The sequence below is a fragment of the Cynocephalus volans genome, chromosome 8, assembly GCF_027409185.1.
Source record: "Cynocephalus volans isolate mCynVol1 chromosome 8, mCynVol1.pri, whole genome shotgun sequence".
Taxonomy (NCBI): Eukaryota; Metazoa; Chordata; class Mammalia; order Dermoptera; family Cynocephalidae; genus Cynocephalus; species Cynocephalus volans.
Window position 1 is genome coordinate 66,917,673 of NC_084467.1, and position 16,074 is coordinate 66,933,746.

General features: G+C 37.9%; 1 protein-coding gene across 1 annotated transcript in view; it reads right to left on the reverse strand.

The window, feature by feature from the left end:
* Positions 1–7,506: 7,506 nt before the first annotated feature.
* Positions 7,507–16,074, reverse strand: part of PIGK (phosphatidylinositol glycan anchor biosynthesis class K) — a 113,560-nt gene continuing 104,992 nt past the window's right edge. The window contains exon 11 of the mRNA XM_063106034.1: positions 7,507–7,865. Coding sequence (XP_062962104.1) covers positions 7,749–7,865 — 117 coding nt within the window. The 3' untranslated portion in view covers positions 7,507–7,748. The remainder of the gene's footprint in view (positions 7,866–16,074) is intronic.

Here is a 16,074-nt window from a genome sequence, read left to right on the forward strand (position 1 = left end):
ACAATTGGCAATGTGAACAGGATTCCAGACAGTAGCCACAGAAGACTGCCACAAAGCACTAACCCAGTTGGTGGCTGAGTTTCAGTATAGCTCTTTGCTTTTGGCAGATTGGGTACTTATCTATAGTGTTAGCTCAGTCAGCATTGGTAAGGTGAAGTCCAAGTTAGTGAGTCCATACATATTCTCCACCCCTGTCACCATAACCACCTTTTTCATAAGCTCATTGAGTGAGCCCTGGGACAGCTGGAAAAACAAGCTGACATAAACAGAGTATGTCATTTTGTCCGCCTAATTATGAAGAACCTCCTCTGCAGTGAAAGCTCTATGGAGGGCATTACATGGAACACATACGTGAGGCTACAGCTACTGTCTGGAATCCTTTTGACATTATCAGTTGTAGCGCTCTTAATCCTGTTCGTGACACCAATTGTCTAGCTCCATGACCACGCCGGTTGTTGGTCTCTTTTACCTGCCAGTAATCCTCCTCTCTGAGCCGATTGTTGAGCTAGGGCTGGGTCTGGAGCTCCCAGACCCCTTAAGCCCACTCACAGACTGGGTCACAAACCCTCCATACACCAGACTGGGTCACCAGACCCCGCACAAGCCAGCCTGGGTCACCAGACCCAGCACATGCCAGGCTGGATCACCAGACCCCTTACATGCAGGTCTATGAGCTAGGTAACCAGCCAAAAGGTCCTTGGAGCCATAGTTGGAAAGCATGGCCACGCAAGGTGGACCCCCGAGGCAGATGCCCGCCTGCCTGCTTCACTAAACTCTCCATCTCTCTCTAAAGAACACAAGAACATCCCTCTCTAAAGAACAAAAGAATAGCAACAAAACTAAAAAGACACATTGGTGCGCATGCACCCTAACTCCACACACACACACACACACACACACACACACACACACACACACACACACACACACAATTTGCTTACAAAGAATGCTGAACCACACCCAACTGGACCCAAGGCAAGGGCCCTGACCAAACCATTCTATTTTCTCAACAACATATCACCACAATGTGTGATCTTTCAGAGAGGATCTGGGATACAAAATGTGAAAAAGAAAATAGAAGAGGAAGAGCTGGGTAATGAGAGAAAAAATAAGTTCAGCTCGGGGTGCGTTGAGTTTGAGATTCAGAGGGTGGGTGAATTCAAGTAGAAAGGGGTACTTCTGAAACTCAGGAGAGATACCTGGATATAGAATTTCAGCTGCCAATGATGTAGAGATAGTAACAGAAACCACAGATGGGGATGGAAATATCCAGGGAGAGTGCAGAGTTTGAAGTTTGAGAAAGAACTGTGCAGAATATTTGGGTTGGGCTGCCAAAGAAAAGCACTTGAAAAAGACTGAAAAGGAGCAGCTAAGTGCAGAAAACCTAGGAAGAGAGCAGCAGACCATGAAGGCAGAAGAGGAAACATCTCTAAATAAGAATGCTATAAGAAGTTTCCACTGGATGTGGCAATTATAGCACTGATATCAGTAAAATGAATAGTTTCGGGGGAGTGGTAGGAGCAGAAGCCAGATTATAAAGGGTTCATAGTGAAGGAAAGGCAGGAAAGCCAAGTAAGTGAATGCGGCCCATTCACTCAAAATAAGAACCACGAAACAAAGTAGAGAAGAGCTCTGTAAGGCATTTAGAAGAAGACATAGGATTTTGAGGGTGATTTTTAAGATGAGGAAGACTGGAACATCTTATAAAATGTAAGAGAAAGCACTTCTATGCAAAAATAATTTGAAGAGAGATGAGAGATTAGGTTATCAGTAAGCAAGATCCCCAAAGAAGGGATGGGATCAATAAGTGGGGGGTTATCTACCTCAATCTCTGAGCCCCAGGGAGCTGGGGTAGGGTGAGATGGGAGAGAATAGAGGAAATGTGTAGGAGGTAGAGCAGGAAGTTGAGCTGGTTACCTTCCCCCAATTTAATTTTCAGATTACAAGCACAGCCTTCTGGTGACAGAAAGAACTGAGTTGGTAGAACCAAAGGAGTGAAAAAATGGACAATTTTGAAAAGAAGAAAAGTGGTAAATGGAGAGGGGAAGGAATAAAGAAATCTAATCTGGTGTCTTTAAATCACAATACAAATTTCATTTCCTCCTTAGAGTGTTCTCTGCCTCTTCAAATGATAGTAAATAAAATGTTAATAACGTATCTACATAGCAACTAAAAAATAGAAGTTTCTCTTCAAAGTTCCTATTTATAGCTCTTAAATGGAAACTGTTACTTTCTGCTACAGTCTTTTCATGTACATATTTCTAGAATCAATTTGTAACTCTTCAAAATGAATCATACTTTTGTATCTCTCATAAGCATCTAGTAGAGTAACACATTAACACAGTGCTTTAGAAACTATTGTTATACAATAAACTACTTGATACTAGTGGGGTAAAATAACAATCTTTTCTAATTATTATTTCATGGTTCTGGGGATCAAGTAGGTGGTTCTCACTTAGGGGTCTCTCCTGTGGTTGCAATCAGAAAACACTGGAGATTCCTTCACTCTCATCTCTGGTGCTTGATTTTGGCTCTTGTCTAGGACCTCAGCCAGAACTGTTCTCTAGAATACACATAGATGGCTTGGGCTTCCTCAGGTGATGGTGGCTGGGTTCCAAGAGCGAATGTCCTGAGAAAGATGCTCTATCACCTTTTATGGCCTAGCCTCTGAAATCACACAGTATTTATTAGAATGAAGTCATTAAGGCCACCTGTATTCAAGGGGAGGGGAATCTAGACTCCACCTCTCAATAAAAGGAGTGTCAAAGAATGTGCAGATACCATATACAGTAAATGCTAATTAGATGCCTGTTTTAAGCATTTATTACATTTTGAAAAAGCATCAGAAAGAAAAAAAGAGGGAATGAGTGGTGCAGTCTTAAAAGGTTTGAAAAGAAGTCAGTAATAATGCTAAAGACTTGATTAACCCATAAAATACACTACCCATGGGCGTTTGTTTTACAGGTAAGTGTTTGTAACTATTTTACAATTTCTTTTTAGGGGATAAAATTGAGGTATTTAGTGTAGGGATGTGTAGAGATTAGTGCTTCTCCTACCTCTATGTGCATGAGAATTACCTGAGGATCTCGTTAAAATGCAGATTCTGGCTCAGTAGGTTTGAGGTACGGCCTGACATTCTGCATTTCTAGCAAGCCCCAGGGTGATGCTGCAGCTCCATTCCCACCCTGTCATCCCCTCCCCTACCCCCGCTGAATATCAAATTAATAAAAAGTAGAAAAGGTAACAGCCTGGTTCCTGCAGCCCCACCATTCTCTGGGATAAGCCCTACTAAGGGTATACCACCAGAGGTGATTATGTGCATACAGGACCTTGACGCTCTGGCCAGGTGAACCGGATGCCTATAAGGTTAATCAGTTCTTCCACAAGACTTTTAGAACTGGAATTAAAGGGTAACTTTCCTTTCTCCTGTGGTAGAAGCATGGTTTCTGAGGGTCAGGAGTAAACACCATGTGAGAAAGCCAGTTTCCAGGAAGAATAAAGGGAACATACAGAGAGAAGAGAATCCATGGGACATTCCAGTCCCTGATAAGGCTCAGACCGAACCCCTTTCCCTCAACTTTATATGAGATATCCTAATATCCTTCCAGCAAATTCTCCTCTTGGCCTAAATTTGTTCTACTTGAGTTTTTATCATTTGAAAATAAAAAGTTCCTAACATGGGGTAGGCGGAGAAGGGGATGTGTTCTCTTGGAAATGCAGTACCCACCATCTTAAAGAACTGGATTATTATCCAGACCTCTGGAATCTGGGAGTGAGGATAGACTACCCGTTAAATCATACTACAGGTGTGTTTCCAACAGAATGGACATGCCATGGAGAGAAACAACACTAGAAAACCAAGGATGAGGGAAGATTGAGAAAAGCCTCAATCTACCTAAAACAGGGAAAAACCTAGAAAGGAGAGGCAAGAAAGTCTGTGGATTGAAATTGTTAAATAGTGTTGAAAATGAAAAGAAACTGCTACTTAAACACAACATCTGCTGAAAACAGAAGAGAGCAGGACAGTCTAGAAGTAGCAAAGCTAATGTTCTTTGAAGAGCAACCAGTCCTCTGTCTTGCATGGACGTTACAAATGAGATAGATAGAGTTCTACCCAGGAAAGAACAAAATGTTGACCTTTTCCTATGTGCCAGGCATTGTGTGACGTGCTTTACATAGATGACCTTATTTAATGACCCCTAAGAAAGGGTCCTCCATTGCTCATGCCATTGTCCCTAAAACTCTAGCACAGTCAGAGGTGGCACTTCCACAGTCAGAAGAGGTAAAACCGAATGTGGGTCATATCATAGGACTCCCATCTGGCAGACCCTATGACTGGGTACACCTCAGGCAAATCTGAAAGTCCTCTGAAGTCTCTGAGACAGCAAGCAGAACAGGTGAACTCCACCTTTCCATGTTTGAAGTAAATGAATTTTTAATAACCAGTTTCTTAGTTACATCTTCATCTATATCAATCCAGTTATTCTAGGATCTACATGGTTTAATTAAACCGAATATTCCACAGACATTTCCAAAACAGTCATTTTTTTGCACTAAAACAAATTAAAAAAAAAAAACACAAGCCTTGTTACCACCAAGGTGTATTATCCATGAATTGAAAGGCTTTCCTGTTTAAGCAGCAGGTACAAGTATAGGTAGGGCAGCCAGCAACAGAACAGCAATACTGCATAATGCTTTCTTCGTGGTAAATGCCCTCAAGTATGAGATGTGCCAGTGAAGCAACATGGCTGATTCCATGAAGCAAAAATGGATACTAATCTCATTATTTTATAGCCATAACTTGTGGTATGTTTCAAAAAATATTACTTTCACAAGTTAAAACAGTATCTACTACAGATGGACTTAATTTTGGTAAAACAAACTAAAAAAAAGTTATATGTTAATGCAACATTTGTTGTAAAGATTCCAGAAATACACAAGTCAAAATTTCAAATTATGATTCCCACAGTGACTGTAACTCTGCTATACAACATACATAATGGAAGACATGTGATCAACATACACCATAGTAGAAAATACTCAGTAAGCAGAAATAAGCTGAGTTATGCTTGTTGTGGGAATCATCATTTGCAACTAGCTGAGAATATATAAATATTGAAACCATAAGTGCATACATTATTTTTTGTATTTAATTCTAATTTTTCTCGATTCAATTTAATCAGCTTTGCATCCAAACTACATTTGCCTTTCATAAACTGCAAACGAATGTCCTTTGTAACTTTAAAATCCACATCATTTGGTTTCTTTTTCTCATGCAGGCTGCCATTGCAGGATGGTATCATTACACTCCGTCCCTCTTCAAAATGTCAGAACATGTCTGCTGGGATCCATATATCTACATTCCTTTTCTCTCTGAAGGACACCATGCAGGAAGAGAAAAAGAATATCAAAGAGAACAAGAATCACACTGAGTAACTTAGAAAGGTAAATAAGTGCAACAGAAAGAAGGACAATGTAACCATTGACCTCCCCTTGGTATCTTCCTAGGCAGAAATAAGAACAATATTTACATCACATATTTACAATTTCCAAAGTGTTCAGTCATAATATTATCTCATCTAATCCTCACCATGACACTGTGAGAAAGGCAAAAGAAAACCTTTCCATTGTTCAGCTCTTTGTGACTCAAGAAGAATACATTTAAGGAAGTGCTTTTACGTTATCATTTAAAGTCTGGGCCATTTAATAGCACTTACAATATTTCCTAAATATACTCACTTACCACATACAGAGTACTTTCTTATTACTGAAGAAAGAATATACTTTATGTAAAAAGATTATCGTTATAAGCTAAACACTTAACATATTTTAAGTTTTTGGCTTTAACTATATTCTGAAGATTCAATAATGAAAGAGAGAGAGAAACAACTGCCCTTTGAAACTCTGCCTAGACAAAATTAATACTGTATATTATATCCAGTATTACTTTTCCCAGCTTGGTTTTAACTAAGAAGGGTACCTTCTACAACTTCTGCAGAGTAATCCTTCTATTTTCTAGCAGTCTTTACCATCAGGATATGTTTCATTATATTCAACTAAATTACTTTGACTCAAGGACAATCATAATTCCTTTACCGCTCTAAATAGTTCCACCCTACCAAGGTGTACATGACCTGGTGTTAGGTGTCTGGAGGGCAGTATGATCAACCTTTTTGTCTCTTGGTGCTACTATGATCAGGCTATTCAAATTTAAGTTTGATTTCCCTTCTTTCTATGTACAAAAAGATCCTTTTCTCTATAATTTTTTTCTCAGATAGATAAAATTTTTCTTCTTTATTTACATAGTGCACCAATACAAAGATCCATTAAAATGAAGACTCAGAGCTGGCAGAAGCCTCAAAATCATTTGTTCTAGCTTGGGAGATAACATAATCAATCCTTTGCCTGAGAAAGGTATGACCATTTTGCATGTAAGTAAAGGGTGTAACATGTTAAGTACTAAAAGGAAAACAAATCCTAAGAAATATTAATTTTAGGAGATTTTAGTGTGAAGGAAGAGTTGTCTTTTCAATGTAACCTACAATTATAAGACAGATATTTGCAATGAATAAAGATGAACACATCACTTCTTAGATAAAACAGATAAAATGCATAAAGGTATCCCCTGGGATATGAATACTGGACTTTCAGGCTTTTCTCCCCTTTTATGCAAAAGTTTGAAAAGAAAAAACAATATTTGGGGTTGATCACACACCACAATTTCAATACTATTTCTAGTCGGGACAAATATGTGAGATGACTAGTAGGCTAAAAAGTCAGGGGTAATGGGGATATGAACTGTTACATCTAACTAGAGACCACACAAGGGGCTTACTATCTCATGTGATACATCAGTCAGACATGAAGGCAGGGCCATAAGCATAAATTTTCCAAGCGGGTCATCTACTTTATAGAACTGCCCTCAGGGAAAGTGTAGATCCAGCCAGTGGGCAAGTTTACCTTAAACAGAATGAAATAAAGTTCTTGTTGGCTATTTCTTTCAAGGTAGAAACTGAAGAAGAAATGACAAATTCTAGATGATCACAGAATGCTTAGAAATGGGGTCTGTTTCTCTTGAGCAATCCATGCACAAAATTCCAAGAGGTCTAAAATTCCCCAGATACACTGGCAGCAACAGACTGTCATTACCTTAGATTAAGAAACCAATTTTTCATCTTTACTTACAAATAAAACTGCAGAATTCCATGAGTGACTAGAAATAAAATATTAGTACATTAAAGAATGAACCAAAGGAAGACTTTGAGAACAAGGTAAGTGGTCCAACAATAGAAGACTCTCAAATAAATTACTATACATTCACACAATGGATACTGTGCAGCCATTCATAGTGTATTATTTTAAAATATCCAAGAAGAGGTAAAGGGTTAATAATATATTCTAAAATGAAAAAAGAGGTTACAGAATAGTATATTCTACACAATTTCTATTTTGGGAAAAAAAATAAAATATGTGCATAAATAAAAAGATTGGAAAGACATACAAAAAATTACTAACAGAAGTTACCTCTGTTAATGAGAATTTAATGTTTTCACAATTTTTACTTTTCCATGAAAAGGGGATAAGGGGAAATTGCTATTAACCAAAAAGAATCAACCACTATATTCTGTTCTCTGTCCCATTTGTTTTTATAACACACAAGAGCAATGTATTTTTTAAAATACATAATGACATTAGTTTGTATCCAAGGTTACAGTCTTCCAGGCATTCTTCTTCATACATCATGGAATCTAAAAAATGAACTTCATGTGCTTGATTCCGTAAGTTTTGAAGAAAACCATGATAATGAGTGCCCATAATCCCAGAATAAAGCCCCCAGGAGGATGCCAATCTTTCAGCTTTGGTTTCTGCAAAAAAAAAAAAGGAGAATGTAGTAAATTTAACAATAGGTCAATAATTCAGCTATGGATAAAGCAAATACTGATGGAAAAGAGAAATGTCACTGGTTGTACTTTAAGGGTAAGTAATTTAGCCAAATTAAATGTATTGAGATAGCAACAATGGTAAAGACTTCAAACAGGGTAAAATATCCCAGAGGGTAAATTGGATCCTAACAAAGATTAGTTTCAGCTTATATTTTGTTTCCTCAAAAGGGTCTTCCCAGACTAACCTGATCCAACCACCTTTCCTTACTCAAGTTATTCAGAAGCCTAACAGTACTTCTCACTTTGAATTTATGTATTAATTAGTTTGTTAGTTTTATCTGTCTCTCCTGTTATGGTGAAGGTCATCTCGTTACATTCCCAGCACTGACCTGTCACAGTGCCTGGGACACAGGAGGCACTCATATATCATACTGAGTAAATCAATGGAAGAACAAACGCTACCCGACTCCGTTCATTCAGATATTCAAAAACTCTTGTTTAGGAGCCAGTAGTACCTGTGTTCATGTCTCTCTCTTGAGGTCAAATGTTCCTTACCTTGTTGTGCCTATTCAAAACTTTCATCAACTCAAATGCCAACTTCTCCAGATTTTCCCAGCTGATATATTCTTTTCTTTGAATTCTCACACTACCTGATCTGTAACTCCCTCTGTTGTTACTCCCATCTACTATCATAGTTATCTTTATCATTTATCTCCCTGCACACTTCCTGCAGTCAAAGTCCATCTAAGTCCATTTACATCCCCTTCTTCATTACCCACTCCACAATACCCAGCCAAGTGTCTCGTATGTTTCTTTGTCCAGCAAAGACCAATCTTCCCCATTTATTTCTCATTCCAATAGCTACATTACGGCCCTATAACTGAAGGTTTGTGACAATGATCTCTTTATGAGTCTACTTACTGAATTATTGGCCAAGATTGTAAGGATGGTTATGATATGAGAATCATTTTAGAGTATACTAGAGGGAAGAGAAACTGTAATCTAAAATTTGCTTTAGTCACCACAAACAACTTTCATCAACCCCAAATTAACTTTTCAAACTAAAAGAAGAGAAAGCCACCTTAATATTTTAATTTGTTTCATAATGCTGACTTGTAGGAGCTTTCTATTAAATGCTTAACATAAACTAAACTGACTTTTTTATAGTGGTTACATTCCATCTTGATTCCTATGCCTATTCCTACTTCTACCATTCCTTTCAGAAAACTCACCAAAGTTTTTCCGAAAAATATTAAATCCAATTTTCCTCATGTTACTTCCCACTCAAAAGTCTGCAATGGCTTCTGATCATATGTGCGATGATGATGATGACAAAAGTCCTGCCCTCTAGCATCTTATAAGACAATAAGTTCAGTGACTCTCAAACCATTTCAAATGGCAGAGCTCTTGGAAGTAACAGTGCTCTTTGTACAACACTGTGACAAATCTAATTTAATTCAATTAGAAAATCTAGAATAATTAATATAATGCATAGGTCATTAAAGATAGGTAATATATGTATCACAAGCATGTGTCAATGAGAAAATAAGTGAGTGAACTAAACATGACTGACTACTGTTCAGTTTTTGCCATTTATTTTCTACTAGTCAAACAATTGGTAATTTGCACAAAAGGGTTGAAAAAGCTTACAACCAAAAATTATTTTTCCACAAACTGGGAAAAAATTACCATTATTCATTATTAGTGGAAGCAGATCTTTATACAGTAGTCTGCGGATGTTCCCTGGAAGAGCCCAGTTTATGAGCACTGACCTAGTTAGGGAGATAAGATTCTGATTTTCCCTAACAACTAGGAATCTGAGTTACATGGCATTTTAAATACATGCACTTAGGTCACTGTAGAAAAGTTAAATAAATATTGTCAAAATCTGGCATTAAAGCAAACTCTTAACTGAGGATAATAGGCTACAGGCAATAGTTCCATAAACCAAATTAGTGAACTTCAATTCTAAAAGAGTAAGTAGGTATTTAAATCAAGTCATGTGCTGGGAAAATAGAAAAATTTAATCAGGCCACCTCGCCTGCCCATCCGGTTGGGGGTGGTGCTGCGCATTCTTTGTAAGCAAATTGTGTGTGAGGGAGTGGAATTAGTGCACCTGCGCAGCACTGGGGCTTGGTTGGCATCTGCCTCAGGCGCCCACCTGCACGGCCATTCTCTCCAACCTACAGCTTCCAAGGACCTGTTTGCTGGTTACCTAGCTCATAGGCCTACGTGTGAGGGGTCTGGTGACCCGGCCTGGCATGTGAGGGGTCTGGGGACCCAGCCTGGTGTGTGAAGGGTTTGTGACCCAGTCTATGAATGGGTTTGAGGGGTCTGTGAGCTCCAGACCCAGCCTTAGCTTGACAATTGGCCCAGTCAGCAGGATTATGGGCAGGTAAAAGAGCTCCTACGCCATGTAAAAAAAAATTATGAATATCATTTAAGCTCCATCATTCATTAGAAGTTATACAAATAATAATCAAGTAGTTAATAGCAAATCTTGTTTCTACAGTGGAAGAAACTCTAGTTACTTTCCAATTAAATGGATTCCCTGAGGTTACAATTTTATTATTAGATCTTAAACTTAGTAGCCAAAAATAGCTGGCCAAGACAAGACAAGCAAGGGAAAAACAGCACCTTAGGAAGTAACTATCATTTCTCCAAAGCCTCAAGAATGAGCTCTAGCAACTATTTTGATCTGTTATTCTAAAGACTGAAGAGAAGAGTTCTGGAGGCAAACTATCCTGGACCTTCAAACTCCTTGACAGGCATGTGTCCCACATCTAGAACACTGATGGCCATGAGAGGACCAGAGAGAAAAGCAAAGTGCTAGAGCTATGGTTCCCAACAGCAGACTTTGAAAGTAATAATAGAGGACTAAGAAAAAACTACTCCAAAATTATAATAAAATGGTGTATTTTTTCACATTGTAACACTGCAGAAGCTAACAACAGCAGCAAATCTTAGCCTTTCAAAACTGCTATTTGCAGTTGCTTTATTGTATATTCATTACATCTTTTTTTTTTTTTTTTTGAAGATCTGTGGTGATTTTAATAACCATATATGGTATTCATGCAGATAATACCAGTTTTTAAAATGAGGTTGAGGAGATGAGAGGACAAGAATAAATAACAATTCGTCCATGAGGAAAGAATGCCAGTGTTCTTCTGAACATAATGATGATTTTTATTTTTATTCTAACCCAGATAATTATATTAATATTCTTTTGACATTTTAGGATAAAACATTGTTAATTGCTTAGCCTCTTTTTTTTTTTTTTTTTTTTTAATTTTATTTTGTCGATATACATTGTGGCTGATTATTGCTCCCCATCACCAAAACCTCCCTCCCTTCTCCCTCCCGCCCTCCCCCCCAACAATGTCCTTTCTGTTTGCTTGTCGTATCAACTTCAAATAATTGTGGTTGTTATATCTTCTCCGCCCCCCCCCCCGGTGTGTGTGTGTGTGTGTGTGTGTGTGTGTGTGTGTGTGTGAATTTATATATTAATTTTTAGCTCCCACCAATAAGTGAGAACATGTGGTATTTCTCTTTCTGTGCCTGACTTGTTTCACTTAATATAATTCTCTCAAGGTCCATCCATGTTGTTGCAAATGGCAGTATTTCATTCGTTTTTATAGCTGAGTAGTATTCCGTTGTGTAGATGTACCACATTTTCCGTATCCACTCATCCGATGATGGGCATTTGGGCTGGTTCCAACTCTTGGCTATTGTAAAGAGTGCTGTGATAAACATTGGGAAACAGGTATACCTTCGACTTGATGATTTCCATTCCTCTGGGTATATACCCAACAGTGGGATACCTGGGTCGTATGGTAGATCTATCTGCAATTGTTTGAGGAACCTCCATACCATTTTCCATAGAGGCTGCACCATTTTGCAGTCCCACCAACAATGTATGAGAGTTCCTTTTTCTCCGCAGCCTCGCCAGCATTTATCGTTCATAGTCTTTTGGATTTTAGCCATCCTAACTGGGGTTAGATGGTATCTCAATGTGGTTTTGATTTGCATTTCCCGGGTGCTGAGTGATGTTGAGCATTTTTTCATATGTCTGTTGGCCATTTGGATATCTTCCTTAGAGAAATGCCTACTTAGCTCTTTTGCCCATTTTTTAATTGGGTTGCTTGTTTTCTTCTTGTACAGTTGTTTGAGTTCCTTATATATTCTGGATATTAATCCTTTGTCAGATATATATTTTGCAAATATTTTCTCCCACTCTGTTGGTTGTCTTTTAACTCTTTTAATTGTTTCTTTTGCTGTGCAGAAGCTTTTTAGTTTGATATAATCCCATTTGTTTATTTTTCCTTTGGTTGCCCGTGCTTTTGGGGTCGTATTCATGAAGTCTGTGCCCAGTCCTATTTCCTGAAGTGTTTCTCCTATGTTTTCTTTAAGAAGTTTTATTGTTTCAGGGTGTATATTTAAATCCTTAATCCATTTTGAGTTGATTTTAGTATACAGTGAGAGGTATGGATCTAGTTTCATTCTCCTGCATATGGATATGCAGTTATCCCAGCACCATTTGCTGAAGAGGCAGTCCCTTCCCCAGTGAATAGGCTTGGTGCCTTTGTCAAAGATCAGATGGCAGTAAGTGTGTGGGTTGATTTCTGGATTCTCTATTCTATTCCATTGGTCAGTGTGTCTGTTTTTATGCCAGTACCATACTGTTTTGGTTATTATAGCTTTGTAGTATAGCTTAAAGTCAGGTAGTGTTATGCCTCCAGCTTTATTTTTTTTGCTCAGCATTGCTTTGGCTATGCGTGGTCTTTTATTGTTCCATATAAATGTCTGGATAGTTTTTTCCATTTCTGAGAAAAATGTCTTTGGAATTTTGATGGGGATTGCATTGAATTTGTATATCACTTTGGGTAGTATGGACATTTTCACTATGTTGATTCTTCCAATCCAAGAGCATGGGATATCTTTCCATCTTCTTGTATCCTCTCTAATTTCTCTCAGCAGTGGATTGTAGTTCTCATTATAGAGATTTTTCACCTCCTTGGTTAACTCAATTCCTAAGTATTTTATTTTTTTGGTGGCTATTGTAAATGGGCAGGCTTTCTTGATTTCTCTTTCTGCATGTTCACTATTGGAGAAAAGAAATGCTACTGATTTTTGTGTGTTGATTTTGTATCCTGCTACTGTGCTGAAATCATTTATCAATTCCAGCAGTTTTTTTGTAGAGGTTTTAGGCTGTTCGATATATAGGATCATGTCATCTGCAAACAGGGACGGTTTGACTTCATCTTTTCCAATCTGGATGCCCTTTATTTCCTTCTCTTCGCTGATTGCTCTGGCTAGTACTTCCAACACTATGTTGAATAAGAGTGGTGAGAGTGGGCATCCTTGTCTAGTTCCTGTTCTTAAAGGAAAAGCTTTCAGCTTTTCCCCATTCAGGATGATATTGGCTGTGGGTTTGGCATATATGGCTTTAATTATGTTGAGATACTTTCCCTCTATACCTAACTTATAGAGGGTCTTTGTCATGAATGAGTGCTGAACTTTATCAAATGCTTTTTCAGCATCTATAGAGATGATCATATGGTCCTTGTGTTTGAGTTTATTAATATGGTGTATCACATTTATTGATTTGCGTATGTTGAACCATCCTTGCATCCCTGGGATGAATCCCACTTGATCGTGATGAATAATTTTATGTATGTGTTGCTGTATTCTGTTTGCTAGTAATTTAGTGAGGATTTTTGCATCTATATTCATCAAGGATATTGGCCTGTAGTTTTCTTTTTTGGTTATATCTTTACCTGGTTTTGGTATCAGGATGATGTTTGCTTCATAGAATGAGTTTGGGAGATTTGCGTCCGTTTCAATCTTTTGGAATAGTTTGTAAAGAATCGGTGTCAATTCCTGTTTGAATGTTTGGTAAAATTCTGCTGTGAATCCATCTGGTCCTGGGCTTTTCTTTGTTGGGAGCCTTCTGATAACAGCTTCAATCTCCTTTATTGTTATTGGTCTGTTCAAATTTTCTACGTCTTCACGGTTCAGTTTTGGGAGCTTGTGTGTGTCCAGAAATTTATCCATTTCCTCCAGATTTTCAAATTTGTTGGCGTATAGTTGTTTATAGTAGTCTCGAATGATTCCTTGTATTTCAGATGAATAGAAAGATGGCAAGTGAACAACCTAACACTTCACCTTAATGAACTAGAAAAACAAGAACAATCCAAACCTAAAGTTAGCAGACGGAAAGAAATCATTAAGATCAGAGCAGAACTGAATGAAATTGAAAACCAAAAAACAATTCAAAAGATCAACGAATCAAAAAGTTGGTTTTTTGAAAAGATAAATAAAATTGACAAACCATTAGCATGGCTAACAAAAAAAAGAAGAGAGAAGACTCAAATAACAAAAATTAGAAATGAAAAAGGCGATATTACATCTTTTTGATTAACAAAAAATGGAAAATGCATTATTAATTAAGAAAACTTTAGACTCATCTTAAGATGTTATCTGAACAGAATCCCCCAGTGCCGCCTTTTCCATCTTCTCAGACAATCCATACAAAGGAACAGAAAAAGACAACAGTACACCCTACCAAAATGAAATTAACCTCTGATAAGAAACCTCATTTAGTTTCACTATCTGAAAGTCCTTGAAACAAGGTCTAGAAACAAATTAATGGTGGCCCAGTTTTCTGATTGGTACACATCATGCAAAGGATTGCTTTGCCCTGTGAAACACAATAACTCTGCCAGCTGAGAAAGGGATTTCAGCTCACTACCTTTTTCTGCCTGTTTTTTAAGAAACACAGAGTTCCTGTAATAGAAGGATGTCTTTATGAGGCACCCAGAGTTGTTAACTCATTCCCATCACCCCAGTGGCACACCTCATTTAAATATGATTCCCAGTAAACAACATGACAGAGGTGGAGAGGCAGTGACAACGGTTCGGTGAATCCTAGAAAGTTCAATATCCACATGACAAGTTCTGCAGAGAAGGAAAAATACAGGAAAAACCCTGTTGGCAGTACATGTTTAAAAATATAGTTTCTCCAAATACTTCACCTTTTTTTTTTATTTAAAATTTTTTATTATTAGCATATTCATTTTTACATATCATGATATTTCTTTATGCCCTTCACCCGACCTATCACTTCCCAAACCACCCCCCCATCTCTCATTTCCTTAGGTTTGTTCTCTCCTTCTGAAAGTTCAACATATTGTTGTGGTCTTTTCTTTCTTTCTTTCCTTCATTCCTTCCTCCTTCCCTCCCCCCTCCTTTCCTCCCACTCTCCCTCTTAGCAGCCAGTTATGAGTGAGAACATACAATATTTCTGTTTCTTTGTCTGGCTTACTTCACTTAACATAATTCCAGCATCTCCACTACTGGGTATATATCCAAAGGAATGGAAATCATCATGCCAAAGGGATACCTGCACTCCCATGTTCACTGCAGCTCTACTTACAATGGCCAAAATATGGAACCAAACTAAGCGTCCATCAATGGACAACTGGATAAACAAAATGTGGTATATATACACGATGGAATACTACTCAACCATAAAAAAATAATGAAATTCTGCCATTTGGAGCAACATGGATGAGTATGGAGAAAATTATGTTAAGTGAAAATACTTCATCTTTTTAAAGTGTCCCCAAGCCAGGCACATGTGGCGTGGTAGCAAATGGCCCTAGTTTTGTTCAGCAAAGCCAACCTTTGATGACTTCCTGACAGTCACTAGGAACAGTATAACGACCTATTTCTCAGATACAGACTCGAGAAGGCATTCAAACCTACGTGGATAGTGAGAGGCATCCCCACACTCTGACGGAAGATACCAACAGTGACCAAAGAAAAAGGAAATGCCAAGGTGGGGTCTTTTGGGGAAAAATACTTCCACACATGAGAAAGAATTTACATCCTAAAAGCACAGAGAAGATATCTCTGAATAAAGTTTAATAAGAAACCAAAAGATAATTTTAGAAAATTTTTATTTGGCATGGATTCAAATAAAGATGCACAAGCAAGCAAAAATGAAAGAATGATATAAAGATAAAAAGCATACAAGATACAAAGACAACAGGCTGAGAGAAAAAGGGAGCTGGGTGACATAATTTTGTAACAGCAAAACTAAAATCCACATTGATGAGGAACATAGTGTTCTTCCTTCGCCCAATTATGTTAGATTAATGGCAAACATGGCTCCGATTCTCCATACTTC